Genomic DNA, 16,964 nt, shown 5'->3' on the forward strand with positions numbered 1-16,964 from the left:
TGTTATCAAACAGGGTGTCATTACATTCCCCAGGCTGGCCTCTAATTCATGGACTCAAGTGATGCTCCTGCCTCAGACGTCTTCTCAAGTAGCTGGGCCTACAGATGTGCCACTGTGCCCAGTTTTTCAAGATTTTTTTCCCCCACAATGCTGAAGATCAAACTGAGGGCCTCCCACATGCTAGGCAAGTCCTCTACCATTAACTACACCCTTATCCCCTGATCATGTTTTTAGTAAGTTATTATCTTATTAAAATAATAGTAACAATAATGCCCATTTGTTGAGCACTTATTATATGCCAGACCTTGCAGTGGTTTCATTAACCCTCAGAACATCCCTCCAAACTGAGGCTTAGAGGTTAAGTAACCTGCCCCAGCTATGAGGTAGGCACTTAAACACAGTGCTATTAAATTCCAAAGGCCAAGCCCTCATCCACTGTCTTTAGTTATACTACGCTTAGGACTCATTCTAATGTGTCATGAATATGCACACATATATACAGTTATTTTTCAAATGTAAAGATGTAAGTCTTTAAACTTTTCTTTAAAAAACTCATTTTTGGGCCGGGGATTTAGCTCAGTGGTTCCGGCGCCTGCCACGTAAGCACAAGGACCTGAGTTTGATCCCCGGTACCAAAAAAAAAAAAAAAAAAAACACCTTATTTTCAGTTTTGTTTTGTTTTTTTTGTACTGGGGATCGAACTCGGGTCTTTGTGCTTGGGCAGCAGGCGGCTCTGAGCTAAATCCCCGGCCCCTCATTTTCAGTTTTTAAAAAAAATAGAATATTAAAAAATGTACATTTTAAAAAAGAATTTAGTTTTTTCATTTTGTTTTGGGACAAGATCTCGCTATGTTGCCCAGGTTGGCCTCGAACTTGTGGCTTCAGGAGACCTTCTGCCCCAAGCCTCCTGAGTAGCTGGGACAGACATTTGCCACCACCAAGAATTTACCATTAAAACACTCAACACAGTTCAAATCAAGAATGGAGAAAGTTGGGCTGGGGATTTAGCTCAGGGGTTCCGCCACCTGCCTCGCAAGCGCAAGGACCCGAGTTCGATCCCTGGTACCAAAAAAAAAAAAAAAAAAAAGAATGGAGAAAGTAATACTCACCAGAAAACATTGTGTGAAGTTTTTCCAACACTTCTACTTGGTCCAACCAGACATCAGATATAAACACAAACATGGCATCTTTGTTCTCATCTTCGAGTTGTTTTAGTTTTGCAGAAGTCTTTACAGATATATTAGAAGGCCCTCCAAAAAAATTAATATTTCCATAGTATGCCCTATGTAATTATAACATAATTATTGTCTTCCACCTTATATTCTCTTCACCAAGAAATTACAATATGCTGAATGTCACAAATCATGCAATAACACACGGAACACATGGGAAATGCTGACTGCATATTATTAAATTAAAAAAAGAAAAACCAGGTTACGAAGGAATGCCCAGCATGCATCCCTTTATTGCACTCAAAAAGGAGGACAGAGATCTCCACCCCCACCCGGCCCCTGCACTGCAGCTTCCTGAACTGCTACCCTACACCACCCCTTGATTCCCTTAATGAGGTCAAAGAATAGGGCAGTGTTACCTTGTCCCACCTCCACTGGGACCACATATCTGGCAATTCAAATTATTCATTGTGTCTGCGACATAATCACTGTCTTCTATCTTACATTCACTTCACCAAGAAATTATGATGCCTACAGCACTGTGGGTTTAGATAGATTTTAGCTAGAAGCCATGAGTAATGAGAGTCCATTTATATGCACACTATATGTGTGTTTACATGTGTATATATGTGAAGTACTTGTAATAATTTTTCTGTTTGACAGAATTAAAGGTAATATATATTTTTTTGGTACTGGGGATTGAACTTGGGACCTTGGGCTTGTGAGGCAGGTGCCAGAACCACTGAGCTAAATCCCTGGCCCAGTATTCCTTTTCTTTTCGGTGTCTTTATTATATTTCTAAGTTGCTTTTTTCCCCATCATGGACTGCATTAATTATCAAATTCCTATAGTGTTTATTTACATCAAACATTTTACTACCTGGTAGTACTCGAGGGCTCAGTGGGTGGAAACCCAAAGGCATTGACATGAAACACTTGATCTTCAAACCAACCTAAAAAGAGATGAGACACAATCACTTCCACTTGTCCAACTCTCTTTCTAGTTTTCAAGGACAAAACTGTTATACAAAGTAAAACTGCTAGGCTACAGTCCATGCCCTGTGAACTAGCTATAGAATCTCCCAATCCCACTGCCCCACATTTAACAACTTAAGAGCTGTAGTCTAAATTCTATAAATAAAAGTGCATTAAATAGAGACTCCAAAGTAAAACTTTCTTTTTTTGGTGTTGAGTATTATACTTTTTAATTTCATACTACATGGAGTACAGAGAAATTAGATATATATACATACTAGAAAATATTTCATTTTATGACCCAATTAAAATCTAACAGGTTTTTTCTAACTTTATTGAGCTATAGTTCACATACCATTCAATTCATCCTTTAAAAGCGTAAATTCAGAGGTTTTTAGTACATCTACAAGTTGTTATCCCTACTGGTTTCAAAACACATTTATCATCCCAAAAGGGTTTCTATTTGCCTGTCAGTCTGAGTTATGTTATGTCGTCAAAAATATGCCATCACAATCAGTGGTCTCCTAAATTATATCACGTGAACATATCTCACCCAGTGTAGAAATGGCTTCACTGTTTCACAGTGGAAACAGGAAAAGAGTATACTGACTCACCTTCTGCCAGGACAAAGCACGCCTCTGTGTATAAACCACTATGGAACTGGTGCACAGCTGCTGAGGAAAACTGTTCTATTTCTGTGCTTGAGGCAGTGATAAAATCAACACATTTTTTTTTCTTTAGTTGTGCCAGGAATCAAACTCAGGGCCTTGTGCCTCCCAGGCAGTCATTGCACCGCTGAACTATATCCCTGGCCCTCAACACACTGTGAGCCCAAGATTTCTAAATAATAAATTCAGACTTCATGTGTGAAATTGTGAACAGCATAAACCATAACTTAGACAATTTTAGTTTTTAATGTCCCCATGTTTACTTTAAGATGCAGTTTGGTAATACTGACAGTTTAGATCATTCTTAGCATATTATAAACTTCCTCGGTGATCTACCTGAATTCTCCAAATAATCAGGATTCAAAGTCCTTTTGTCTCTGTTTAGGATTCTATCTGTTGTCTTACACTAACACCATATAGAGGTTACCCTGGGAACCCAAATAGGTATGTTTGACAGTCATGTAGAATCACTTTCTCTAATTTATGTAATACAGATTTCACAAAGTAAAGGGGGCGGGAGTGGTGGCATATGCCTGTAGTCCTAGTGACCTGGGAGGTGGAGGCAGCAGGGTCCCTAAGCCTAAAAATTGGAGACCAGCCTGGGCAACACAGCAAGAACCAGCCGCAGAAAACAGCACAACAAAAGTGAAGGATATAGCTTTATTAAGATCCAATTGTACTGTTCCAGTAGGATCTTCCAAAAAAAATTTCCCCTAAAACAGAATTAAAAGAAATATATACACGTTTTGTAAAAATAATTAAAATATTAACAAGTTTGACAGAAGAAGACAAGAGAAGAACAAATTTTTAAATATCAACAATTCGAAGCCCAGGATTTTCTACTAACTACAGTAGTTCAGTGACCTCAGACTAATGAGTTAGGTGAGTAATGAGAATTGTCACAGCATCCTGAGGAATGGTTCTTCTGCAGCTCAAGAGGTGGCCAGATGCACCAAGCCGGCTGCAACAGGACAGGAGGGCCTCCCCTGGTGCCTTCATCTAAGAGAGCTGCCAGCCACCTCGGCACCAGGATGTGGTCTGCTTTCGGCTCTCAGTTCAACCAGAGGACCCTGGAAGCTAATCTCAGGCTATGCAAACTGAGTGCATGGACAAGAAATCCCTTCCTTATGTCTACTCAAGAAACCAAACACGGGTCCAAAGGTCACTTAGTGTGTGAGGTGAGAGCTTTCAATGAAGAATACCTTCCTGTGGAAAAGCTCTAGGGCACCAGCATTTCACCACTCCAGCCTGAAAATAAAGTCTGCGCTAACTGAAGTTTAACTTACCTCTTTTAACTGGGTTATCATTCCAAGAACAATCACATCTCCGATTTTTGTTGTACTACCCAATAAAGTTTCTACTGTTTTAAGCTAAAATAAAGCACAAAAAATTCTTGAAGATTAAAAAGAGCATTTTTTTTTTTTTTTTTGGTGCTGGGGATCGAACTCGGGTCCTTGCACTTGCACAGCAGGCGGCGAAACCACTGAGCTAAATTCCCCACCCAAAAAGAGCATTTTTAAAGAAACTAATTTTGTATACACATTTTGGTATTTACAGCTACTTAACAGTAGAAAATCAAATAAAACTTAGAAAGTTTAAGTTTATTTACAAAAGCTAAGATACCACATTCATGATGGGCTGAAGAATTATGCCTTAAAAAAACACTATATAGGTGCTCAGTGGTTCCGCCGCTTCAGGTGCAATGTCCTGAGTTTGATCCCAGGTATCAAAAAACCCAAAAAACCAAAAACACTATATCAACTCAAGCCTTTACCAGTGACTAAAACTTCATGACATTTCATTCTAAATTAGTACATTTCCTTTTAAAAATATTAAAAATACCAATTTTATTTTATTGTATCAGTATCTATCAAAAATTAGTGAGCTTTAAAAGTTATATTCTAATTTTATTTAGTATATTGAACAGTTGTCATTATCATTTACATTCTCCATCTAACTATTAGTCTTAGCAGAAAGTTAAAATAGTAACAACTGGGACATCATTTTTTTAAAAATTCAGTTTTTTCTTTGTATATCCCTAAATCTGTGTAAATAACACACATCCATACAGTTAGCCATCTATGTCTGTGGGTTCCACTTCTGTAGATTTAAGCAATTTCAGATCAAAAATAGTTGAAAAAAGGGCTAGGGATTTAGCTCAGTGGCACCGCACCTGCCTTTCTAACCCAAGGTCCTGAGTTCAATCCCTGGTACCAAACTAAAATAAAATAATAGTTGAAAAACTTTGTGTTTGAACATATACAGGCTTTTTATTTTTCTCATTATTCCCCAAACAATGTAGTATAACATTTATGGTGTTTACACTGAATTAAGTATTATAAGTAACCTACAGATGATTGATTGTTTTTTGAGATAAGGTCTCGATATATAGTTCAGACTGGCCTTGAACTTTCAGTGATCCTCCTGTCTCAACCTCGAAAGTCCTGGGATTACAGGCATGCACCACCACAGCCAGCTAGAGATGATTTGAAGTATACAGGAGGATATGTGTAATTATATGCAGCTACTGTGCTACATTCTGTAAGGGACTTGCACATCCATGGGTTTCAGTACCCTCAGGGAGGGGTGTTGGGACCTTCCCCAAGATAATGATGGATGACTGTATCTGATCTCTCATTTCACCAAATGCCTACTAAAAACCAGTTAAGTTGTTCCCAGTTTTCTGCTAATAAAAACAATGCTTAATATTTCTGTGCATATTTCTTGGCACAATGCATGGGTATAACTTCTACAAATTCCAGAAATGGAACTGCTGGATAAAAGGGTATACAATTTTTCATTTGCATAGAAATTACCAGGTGCAGCTTTTTATTTTTACCATTCTATTTCTTTTTATTACAAACAATCCATGCTTACTATAAAAGAAATTTAGAAATACAGATAAAGAAGAAATCTAGACATACATAATCCCATCATCTAACCAGGCGTGGTGGTGCACGCCTGTAATCCCAGCACTGGGGAGGCTGAGGCAGGAGGATTGCTATGAGTTTGAGGACAGCCTGGGCTACATGGTGAGTTCAGGGCCAGCCTGAACTACAAAGGGAGACCCTGTCTCAAGAAACAAACAAACAAAAAAATCCCATCATCCCCTATAATCACTGTTAATATTTAATAATAGAGTTCCACTTAAAAAACACAAACCTAAAGCAAGAGAGGACTGAAACTTGGCAGATTATTTCCAGTTATACCATATTTGTAGTCTGTCAAGGGAGATTACTGTTCAGCTACTATAAATGTATTTAAATAGGGAATGTACCATGACAGATACAGAATTAAACCAAAAGACTGAAAAGAACAATAAATTATTCAGGTAAGCCTCAACATTACTTTGTCAAAGAGGAGAAAATAAATGCTCCCAATCAATGGGCATCTGAGCTGCCACAGGAACATAATATACAGGAGAAAAAGAGAAGTCTTTGGTAGGGTGATATATAAATAATGTCAATTTTCTCCTTCTTTCTTTCTTTCTTTTCTTTGTTTTTTTTTTTGAGACAGGGTCTCACTATGCAGCTCAGGTTGGCCTTGAACTCACTGTGTAGCCCAGGGTGACCTTGAACTCAGGGTGATCCTTCTACCTCACCCTCCCAAGTGCCAGGATTAAAAGGATGCACCACTATGTCTGGCTCAATAATGTCAATTTTCAAATGTTAACCCAATTTCTATTCTAAGAGCAGTTAAAAGAAACTGTCAAACACTATCTATGTTTTCTCCCTCCAGTGCTGCCCTCACATACTAACTTGAACTTTACAGGGTATCAGTGTTTCTAACAGACTGCTTATCATGAGTTCTGATCTACCGTGGTAGAGAAGTAATGAATTAGAAGAGTCTGGGCCTTTTCAAAGCCTCACGGAACAGGTGGGCCCAGAGCAGAAGCAGCAGGGTTCTGAGGGCCAGTGAGGAAGGGCAGAGCCGAGGAAGGGCAGAGCCATAGAAGGGCAGCCAGCGGCCAGCCGTGTTGCTGGAACAACAGTAGAGCGGTCTAGTAACTGCTTTCCGAAGTATAAGAATATAAAAGGGAAAGGAGCACATAGTTCTCATCTTTTTCACCAGAAAATATTTTCCCCTTTTCCTCTATTCCTCAGGATTCTACAACTCTAGGCCAAGAAGTGGTCTTGCATTCATTCTATAAATGCTTCCTTAGTGTCTTCTTTTGTTTGTTACTGTTGTTGTTTGTTTCTTGTTTTTTCTTCCTTGGGTGCTGGGGATTTAATCCAGTGTTTCCTTAGTACCTTAAGCAAAATTTTCACTCCATATGAGGGAGCATGTTTTAGCTGAACAAGTATGCAAGTGTGTGGTGCTTGTCACAGGGATGGCAGGGACTAGTGTTTTGTTAGAGGAGAGAAGGCAGGAAGGGTAATGTTGGGAAGTTGGCCAGGAAGCCAGCGAAGTAGCCGGAAAATGGGACTAGGAACTGTCTGGGAGGCCAGCAGGTTTCTGGAGATGCCCTGGCATTAGAAGGAAGCAGTAATGTTGGGAATAATTCTACATAATTTGGGGGGGGAAATCATTTCACAATTAAAATTATGATTAGGCCTAGTTTTCCTGCCTACAGGCCAGCTATGGCATGATGAGACATAATTCCATTTTTGTCTCCAGTCACAGCTAAAACCTCAATGGCCCAGTGATGCTGTGATGCTCCAGGGCAGGATTACACCTGCTGGTGACATCCTGGGGAGGAACAAAATCTTCATCAGTTACATTTGTTACTCCAGATGTACCAAACCTGCGGTCCTCTGAGTCACCTGTTACATGTTACTCCTGATGTACCAAATAAAGGTGTGATAAGCTCGGGCCTTTTGTCTTTGCTGCCCAGAGAAGCACTGATGAGGCCCAAAACTGAACTTCTTCTCTAAGTCTCATTTTTCTGTCTTTTCTGTCTAATTAATTAATTTGCCTTGTGTTATCGTGGCTCAAAGGAGACTAGGACTTACTGCAGGTTCAAGTAACATCCCTTTTCCTGTTCCCTACACAGTAACTTCTGTTAGATTTCAAGACAAAGGGCACTGGGCATGGGCTTTCTTAACAATAGGCACATAGCCAGACCAGTCAGCTAAAGTGCAGCAGTTTATTTTCACTTAGAATTCAGTAATAAATATTAAACTTGTATACTTACAACCCCTCAATAATTAGGATAATGTTCTAACCTGGAATTTGCCTCCGATTTCATTAGGGTGAGAACCGATCACTGGAGGAGTAAATAATTCATGACGGTGGGTCCTCTATAAAAAAAGTCACATGAATTACTGAAGCAGACATTTAAAACTAAGATTCATTAAAATAGTGAAAAGATCAAACACTGGCTATAAATTGTTACTGTTACCTATTCTCTACAAATTTGAAAATGCATATAATTCAACAACATACTATGTCTAGTAAAATAATATTAGAAATTGAAAAATCATTAAAAAGTTGAGCACTGAGGCCAGTGAAAAGGAAGTGCTACCACATAACAAGGTATTGTGAGGCTGTACTGGGTGAGGGGCCAAGGCGCATCTGGAAAAGATCCTAAGTGATAAATAAAACTGGGCCAGTAAGAAACAAAAGAAGGCTGAAACAAGACATTTCAGGCAGAGAAATGGGTGTGTCCAAAGAAGTATAAGAAGAAAGGAGCTGGGGAAACTGCAGTTTAGTGTCATGAAATTGTGTTGTAAGGTGCACAAGATAGAATGTCAGACAAGGCAAGAAACTAGGAAGAGCAACTACCAGGGGAATCAGCCCTCCCTCCCTCCCAATCTGTACAGTTTAGGTCCCTCCTTCATAGACCACCACTTGAGGCCTAGAGAATAAAAGTACTCCATCTTGGCCAGGGACCAACGCAAGGATAAGCAAGTGCTTCAAGCTAGACCAACACAAGGCGCACTGGGCTTTCGCTACAACTACTGAGGAAGAGAAGAGGAACTCTTTCTGAGGCTTGGTAAGGCTGCTAGTACAATTTTTATCACTCTGTAGCAGGCACTTATTGGAAAGTACAATTACTAAAAAGAGCTGGGCTGAGAAAGACAGATGCTCCATGACACTGTGAGCACCTGGACCCAGTCATCCTTGAAACCAGCAGATCGCTAGACTTCTCATTCACTCATGCTAAGCTAATATATTCCTTTTTCAGTTTTAGTCAGTTTGACTTGCTCTAACTTCAAACTAAAAGAGCCCTTATAATACAGATGTTCCATCCCAAGCCAAGGAATTTAAATTTCGACAACAGAAAACAAAGATTTTGAAGTAGGACAATGATAAAATCAAATTTGTTTTCAGGTTAATTGCAGTGAAAATATGAATGGTCTGAAATTCAACCTTTTCACGGTACAGGTGAGAAAAATGAAGCCCAGACGGGCTAAATCACATACCCAAAACAATGTAGCACTTTGAAACTTTTTTTTTTTCTTTTGAGACAGGATATCACTATGTGGTTCAGGCTGGCCTTGAACTCACTATGTAGCCCAAAAGCTCACAGCAATCCTCCTCCCTCAGTTTGTCCCGTGCTGGGATTAAACACATACAACAAATACAGCACTTAAAACATTTTTGAAGAAAGAAACGCGGAGCCAGGTGTAGTGGCACTTGCCGGTTATCTCAACACTTGGACAGCTGAGGCAAGAGGATCACTAGGAGTTTGAGGCCAGCCTGGGCCGCATAGTGAGATCCTATTCCAAACAAACAAACAAAAAGAAATGTGGTATGTAAGAACCACTGTGAACTGGGAGTAGTTCCGCATGCCAGTAATCCCAGAACTCTGGGAGGCTGAAGCAGGAGGGTCATTAAGTTTGAGCCCAGCCTAGGCAACTTAGCAAAACCCTGTCTTAAAATAAAAATAAAATTTTTAATGGGCAAGGGATGTAGCTCAGTGCAAAGGACCTAGGTTCAGTCCCCAATACAACAACAACAACAAAGAAAGCACTGCACCAAACCAAGGCAGAAATCAAGAAGGAAATCAAGAAGGGTTTCAAGGGCCAGGGATTTAGCTAAGTGGTTCCACCGCCTGCCTTGCAAGCACAAGGACCCGAGTTCAATCCCCAGTACAAAAAAAAAAAAAAAAGAAGGGTTTCAATACAGAGGAATCTGAGGACCTTCCAAAATGAGCAAGGTTTCACAGTAACATCAGAGGGAAGAGCAACCAACAGCATAAACAAAGTTACAGAAGAAATGGAAGGCTGGGTGTGGTGCTCATGCCCTAACCTCAGCACTCTGGGAGGCTGAGACAGAAGGACAGAAGTTCCAGCACAGCCTGGAAACATCAAAATACAAAAAAAAAAAAAGGACTGGGGATGTAGCTCAGTGCCAAGGTCACTGAGTTTTCTCCCAGTAGCCACTCTGCTCCAAATCCCCTATTTCATTTTTGGCTCCAGCACAGAATGACCAGAGGAAAAGAGACTAGGCCAAAATGTATGGCAGACAATGTCAAATATTAAAGATACTTTGTATTGGGCCAGGGATTTAGCTCAGTGGTTCCGCCGCCTGCCTGGAAAGCTCAAGGTCATGAGTTGAATCCCCGGTACCAAAAAAAAAAAAAGATACTTTGTATTTAATTCAGCAGCAGTAAACTTCCTTGAAATGCTCTATGCGAAAGAAACCATGAGAGAGCAGTTACACTTCAGAAGGTGGCGGTGGCCACCTTGTGCACGGCCACAGAAGCAGCAGAGAACAGTGCGCACCACGCGACCCTTCCCCTGCGCAGAACCCGTGTTGCACAGTGACACTCAACACAGCCCCGGTCCCAGGCTGCCCGCTCCGCGCCCTCCTCCTCTCAGCTCTCTGAATCTACCCGGATCCCTCTCCTCAGCGCCAGGTGCACACTTCGCTGTGCCCTCCTAGCGACCTTACCGCCAATGCTTCAAACAGAACCTGTCACCGATTTCTACACTCTCTTTTTCCTGTTTCACATATTGACATTTTCTACCGTTCTGCTTTCTCAAACTCAAAGCCTTTTCATCGTTTGATTCTTGACCCTCTGCCTTCTCCCTTGCCCCCAGTCGCTCACCGTGCCATGGTCCCCTCTGCTCCAGAGCTGCCCCTTCCCACCCTGCGCCCACTTCCTCCCCACGCTGCCCTTAGCTAGGATGATGAGTACCGCAGCGTCCTGTCAGCCTGCTCTCCAGTCTGCTTGCTCCTCAGCCCAGCCGGAGCGAGTCTCCAGGCTCACTGCACCAGGACCACAAAGCCCTGGTCCGGCTCCCACTGCCCTCTCCAAACTGAGCCAAAGCCACTCCTGCTGCTCAGCATTTCCTGTGGGAGCCCGGTTTTTCTGTTACCTCCCACTTCTATCCACCTCCGCCCCTCAGGGGCCACTGTCCTCGGCCTGCTCTGATTCTTCCATCAAAGGCGCCCTGCTGCCATCTCTCCCACAGCACACATACGTCTCTGCTCCCCTAAAAGGCCGTACACTGAAGACCAGGGTAGGCAGAGGCTGGGCGTGAGTCTCACAGAGTGGATTCAAATCCTATCTCCACCTCTTAGATGGGATCTTTGGGCAAGTTACTAAACCTCTCTGGGCCTCAGTTTCCTCGTAAAGTAAGGATAATGGTAGCATTTATACATCTATTAAGTATTATAGGAGTACACGAGGCAAATAATGTAGGTTAAGTGTTAAATACAGTACCTGGCATATCAAAACAATGTATTAAATGCCAGCTACTTTTTAAAAACTCATTTTATTGGGCCAGGGATTTACCTCAGTGGCACCTCACCTGCCTTGTCCCGAGTTTGATCCCTGGTACCAGGAAAAAAAAAAATTACTTTATTAAGGGTGCTCTTGGGGTGGGGGTGGGGGGTACCGGGGATCAAACACAGGGTGCTCTACCACTGAGCTACATCCCCAGCCCTTTTTATTTTATTTTGAGACAGGGCCTTATAAGTTGCCCAGGCAGGGCTTGAACTTGCAATCCTTCTGCCTCAGCCTCCCAAAATGCTTGGATTACAGGTGTCTGCCACCACACCAGGTTTAAAGGGATTATCTTCTGCATCTCTATATTCCCTATATAATGTCAACTGCAGAGAGTCCAGTAACAGTCTACTGAATAACCAACTCGGGACTACATAATTATTCTATCCTTTCAATATCCCTAAGATGTTCGGAAGCAGAGTCTGAGTTACCTGCTATTTTCCTTCTCTAACTTACCTGATGTAAAATGGTGTATCGTTCACGATACAGCTCTGCTTTATCTCTTGCTGTTCCAAATAAATTTGGTGCAGGGTGATCAGTCATTAACAGACTAAAAAAAAAAAGGAATATCCATTTTTACTATCATAAATACACAAGAAGGCTAAAATTGAAACACTAGATTGTACATCTTTTGAAGAAAAGGTACATTTGAAATTAATTTAAAATCAAGAGATGGTATACTTACGGGAGAAATTTTTTTCTTTCTGAATTGTACACAAAGCGAGGAACATCAAAAGCTCCTATGATATTGAAAATATGCTCTCTGAAAAACATCCCGCAAAACAGATCTGATTTACTAAAATGTAAGTATTCACACTGCATTATAATTCTACATCACATATAACCTACTTTTCATATTTTCTCAAGCCACATATACAATTTCTCTCCCTCTCCTTCCTTCCTTCCTTCATCTAGGATTAAATCTAGGGCCTAACACATTCTAGCACTCTACCCCTAAGCTGCATCCCTAACACTTTTTATTTTATTTTATGAAACAGGGTCTCAATAAATAGCCCAAGCTACTCTTGAACTTACAAACTTACAACCCCTCTACTTTCAGCCTTCTGAGTAGCTGGGGTGACAGGCATGCCACCACCATAACAATCTACTTCATAATTTCTTATAATGTCAAAAACAACATGGAGATAAAGGTTTAGCTTGTGCATTCTCCTTTCAAGAGACAAGAAAGCATTCTCAACACTCTCAAAAAAAAAAAAAAAATCAATCAAGTTAACTTCTAATTAAGAATCTATCCAAAGGGCCGGGGATTTAGCTCAGTGGTTTCGCCATCTGCTATGCAAGTGCAAGGACCTGAGTTCGATCCCCGGTACCAAAAAAAAAATAATAATCTTTCCAAAAAGAAAACAAAAAAAACCTCATCTTGAAAAAGAACATGTATAGTCATTCTAAAGAAATCTCTCTCTATAACTACTTTTATAAGCTACGATATATGAAGTGTAAAAGAATCTGATTCACTTCCAATAATTTTTATTTTTTATTTTTTTTGGCACTGGGGATCGAACTCGGGTCCTTGCACTTGCACAGCACCGATAATTTTTAAAATCTAAAGTATTTAGCAAAAAGTGTTTCCAAAAAAGTTTTATAATAGAAAAAGAACCCTCAAAAGCCTGGCTTAAGCCTTGAGAATTATACAGTGTCAAAGATGGAAAACCAACAAAATAATTTAATTTCAGACACTGTTAATAACATAATCATGTCTGAAGGAGTTTAAAAAATTCACAACACTTTTGCATAAATACCCCAACCTTAAAAAAAAAAAATTTCTTAAAATTAAGTATTTATCTCCCAAACTAAAAATGGTAAAACAAACAAACAAAATTCACACTATCCTGGTTGTAATAAGTAAAGAATAGCAAAGAATGGTTAGACATAGAGAAAAAAACCTAAATTCTAAACACAACTTCACTAGTTTCTAGTGCAGCAATCTCACCAGACTATTTAACTTGTCAGGCCATTTCTCCATGTATAAAACTGCCAGCATCTCTCTTGGGCTGTGACTCTTCCTGACAATTGGAGCTGCAAAGATCTGAGACCATTCAGTCCCCACCAGAACTATATAAGTAACAGCCTAACAGAAACCACAGATCACTTTAGAGTAAACAACAGGTAAAGCCTATTTTAGGATTATAATCCTTATAATTCAGTACAACCATTTTAAATTTCTGTGGATGACTTTCAGGGCATGTCATTGCATTCCAGTATTTTAAGAGTTTGCAAGAATAAAATCAAAATTCTTCAACTTCTCTATTTTTAGAGTTTTAATAAGTTCTGTTGTTGTTTTGTTTTTTGAGACAGGGTCTCTCTATGCAGTTCAGGCTGACCTTGAACTCACTATGTAGCTGAGGCTGGCCTCGAACTTGCAGTGATCCTGCCTCAGCCTCCCGAGTGTTGGGATTAGAGGTGTGTGCCACCATGCCCGGCTCTAATAAATTCTGAAAGGGAAAAAACTACTGGCCAAAGTAAGGGTCAAAACTCTTTCCAGTCATCTCCATTGCCCCAAATAGGAAAGAACTGTTAAAGTTAAAACTGTCTCCATGCTCATTTCCCCAGGTGTTTTTTTTTTTTGTTACCGGAGATCGAACTCAGGACCTCGTGAGACAGGCGCCAGAACCACTGACCTAAATCCCCGGCTCACCAGATGTTTTCCTGCAAGTTAAATCTCATGAATTTGGAAGTATCATGAGGAAGAGAAAGAGAGACATTCAGAGAAATAACCTTCTCCAAAGTATTGCTGTATAAATTCCTAAACTTTAAAATATCAGAGAGTGGATGAGCCATAAAACTGAGGTTTTACCCTCTCTTGCCATTCACAATGTGACCAACTTTAGTCACTGAACTTCTCCGAGCTCAGTATTTTCCTAAGAGCAAAAGTAAATTACATTTCTGAGACTCAGTTCAATTCATTAGCAGCATACAGAATATAAAGTCAGGTTGGTTTGGGTAAAGCAGCAAAAATCAGTAATAGTACAAACAATACTACTCACACCCTAGGAAAACACAAAAAAGATGAGTCATTTAATAACGTGGTTTATAATGAAGGCCATAACTTACAAAGAAACATCGAAATAATGACATTGACCACTGTAGAAATGTTTACCAATTTTGTTCCTAACAAATCATTGAAAATAAGCAGTAACACCTCCAACAGAGAAAAAGGTTGATTTTATGCACATACATAGTTTCATCAGCTGATTGACTGCATTCCTGGACTGCTGCTTCCACTATAGATCGTTCGATCATGTTTGATGACACTGAAAAGAGAAAATCAAGGTCAAATTTCAAACAGGCATAAAAATTAGTTCTAGAAGGAGGATAATAAGAAAGCTACCATTTACGAAGCACTTAGTAAATGTGTTGCAGTGCTGAGTAGTTCACAAGCACTATCCCATTAGACAATGTTCTAGGTAACAATGATGTTAGTATGCCCATATCTTACAGATGGAGAAGGTATAACTTCGAGAAGTTTAACAGCCCCCCAGGAACACACTAGAAGGGGCAGAGAGCAACACAAATCCACGCCTTGACCCACTCTGGGACATCTTCAAGCGAAATGCTATGTGCCATCTTCAATTAATGTATAATTAACACATATAATAATTAATGATAACCATCATTTTCTAAATTTTCAGTTGTAAAGCAATTTTTGAAACAAAGGTGTATTTAGAATTCTGCCTCTAGAAGTGAAAAGAGGTATAACATCTTCCCCTATATCACAGAACATATTGCTTCCTACATAATTAAAGATACTGTCCCAGTACCTAGAAAACAGGAGAGAGAGCCACACCCACTTCTAGTCTTCTGGGCACTAGAAAGACTGGACATTCTTTTTTTTTTCTGAAAGACAACAGCATTTCTCCTTCGCAGACCCATGCTTGTGGTATCAGAATATTTAACCAAAAATATATATATATATTTAACCAAAAGCTCCTTGAAGAAAGAAAGAAAGAAAGTAAGTCAGTCAGTCAGTCAGTCTTGCTCTTTCTCCTTTCCCTCCAAACATTTTGGAGTACCTAACTTAAGACAAAGTGAGAGGCGTGCAGAGAGAAAAGTGACCCTAAAGACCAGATCAAATTCCAGAGCCAAGTGCAGAAAAGATGGCTATGTGGTTCAGACAAAGGTCTACTATCTAGAATCTATAAAGAACTTAAAAAATCAGACCCCCCCAAATTTAAAGGCCCAATCCAAAAATGGGCATCTGAAATGAACAGACATTTCTCAGACAAAGAAGAAGAAACAGCAAATAAATACATGAAAAAATGTTCAACATCACTGGTCATTCAAGAGATGCAAATGAAAACAACGCTGAGATTCCACCTCATCTCAGAAAGAATGGCTGGTATCAAGAAATAAACCAGTAACAAATGTGAGCAGGGCTGTGGGGAAAGAGGAACACTGCTCCTTTGCTGGTGGGAGTGTAGACTGGTGCAACCACTGTGGAAATCAATATGGAGATACCTCAAAGAACTAGGACTGGAAGTCCCATTTGACCCAGCTATTCCTCAGCTGGCTATCTTCCCCAAAGAATTAAAAGAATCATACCACAGCGATATATGCACACCCATGTTTATAGCGGCACAGTTCGTAATAGCTAAAGCTTGGAAACAGCCCAAGTGCCCATTAACTGGAGAGTGGATAAAGAAAATGTGGTTTTTTTGTTTTTGGTACCAGGGATTGAACTCGGGTCCTTGAGCTTGTGCAGCAGGCAGTGAAACCACTGAGCTAAATCCCTAGCCCAAGATGTGGTTTTTTAATAAAATGGAGTACTACTCAGCCATAAAGAATGAGAAACTGGAAACATTTATAGCTAAATGGATGCATATTGAGGCCATACTCTTATGTGAAATAAATAGGACACACGTGTGTAAATACCAAATAGGTTCTCTGGTGTGAGAAACTGAATGTGTAAATAAGGATTAAAAGAAATAACTGATAATGTGAAATAGGAAGAAAAGGTCTAAAGGGGAAGGGGAAGGGGGAAGGAAAGAAGGGAAAGAATATGAGAAAAGGAAAAAACAGAAACAAAGTCCTTGTTAACAGGGATGGGTGGAGGGGTTGAAGGGACGGCAGGGGAATGGGGAAAAAAATTAGAACCAAGATACATTATGTAAAGGTACAAGAGCTAGGGATTTAGCTCAGTGGTTCTGCCACCTGCCTCATAAGCGCAAGGACCAGAGTTCGATCCCTGGCAAAAAAAAAAAAAAAAAAAGGTACAAGATCCCGAAGAGAAATGTAAATGTATTATATACCTAAAATGTACCAATAAAAGAATTTAAGAAAGAAAGAAAAAAACAACAGATGGCTGTGTGGCTCTACAGGGGTAGGAAAATGTAGAAGGTTTTCTGGGGAATATCCTTTGTTACAACTGAATAAACCTTTTGGGAAGAAACACTACCATGCAACATTGGCACACCTTAATACTGAATCCTCAACTTCTCTTTAAATATGTAAATTT

General features: G+C 40.0%; 3 protein-coding genes across 6 annotated transcripts in view; 2 read left to right on the plus strand and 1 right to left on the minus strand.

The window, feature by feature from the left end:
• Nucleotides 1–9,871, plus strand: part of Mgat2 (alpha-1,6-mannosyl-glycoprotein 2-beta-N-acetylglucosaminyltransferase) — a 40,134-nt gene extending 30,263 nt beyond the window's left edge. The window contains exon 2 of the mRNA XM_087208064.1: nt 14–9,871. The gene's annotated coding sequence lies outside the window, so the exon portion shown is untranslated. The remainder of the gene's footprint in view (nt 1–13) is intronic.
• Nucleotides 1–16,964, plus strand: part of Klhdc1 (kelch domain containing 1) — a 94,159-nt gene that overhangs the window by 17,596 nt on the left and 59,599 nt on the right. The gene's annotated exons all lie outside the window — the stretch shown is intronic.
• The window catches only part of Pole2 (DNA polymerase epsilon 2, accessory subunit), a 35,394-nt gene that overhangs the window by 10,577 nt on the left and 7,853 nt on the right, over nt 1–16,964 (minus strand). For 2 of the 4 annotated variants that reach the window (XM_087208061.1, XM_087208062.1), the window contains exons 3-9: nt 14,688–14,763; nt 12,177–12,254; nt 11,948–12,041; nt 7,980–8,054; nt 4,101–4,184; nt 2,052–2,124; nt 1,110–1,250 (exon numbers count right to left, since the gene is read on the minus strand). In XM_087208061.1, coding sequence (XP_087064187.1) covers nt 1,110–1,250; nt 2,052–2,124; nt 4,101–4,184; nt 7,980–8,054; nt 11,948–12,041; nt 12,177–12,254; nt 14,688–14,763 — 621 coding nt within the window. Of the gene's footprint in view, nt 1–1,109; nt 1,283–2,051; nt 2,125–2,760; nt 2,810–3,470; nt 3,528–4,100; nt 4,185–7,979; nt 8,055–11,947; nt 12,042–12,176; nt 12,255–14,687; nt 14,764–16,964 lie in introns of all 4 variants that reach the window. The other 2 variants (XM_004835587.4, XM_087208063.1) reach the window with 2 other exon arrangements.

The sequence above is a fragment of the Heterocephalus glaber genome, unplaced genomic scaffold (assembly GCF_053883595.1).
Source record: "Heterocephalus glaber isolate CG9 unplaced genomic scaffold, H.glaber_assembly_v1.0 deba00000901, whole genome shotgun sequence".
NCBI lineage: Eukaryota > Metazoa > Chordata > Mammalia > Rodentia > Bathyergidae > Heterocephalus > Heterocephalus glaber.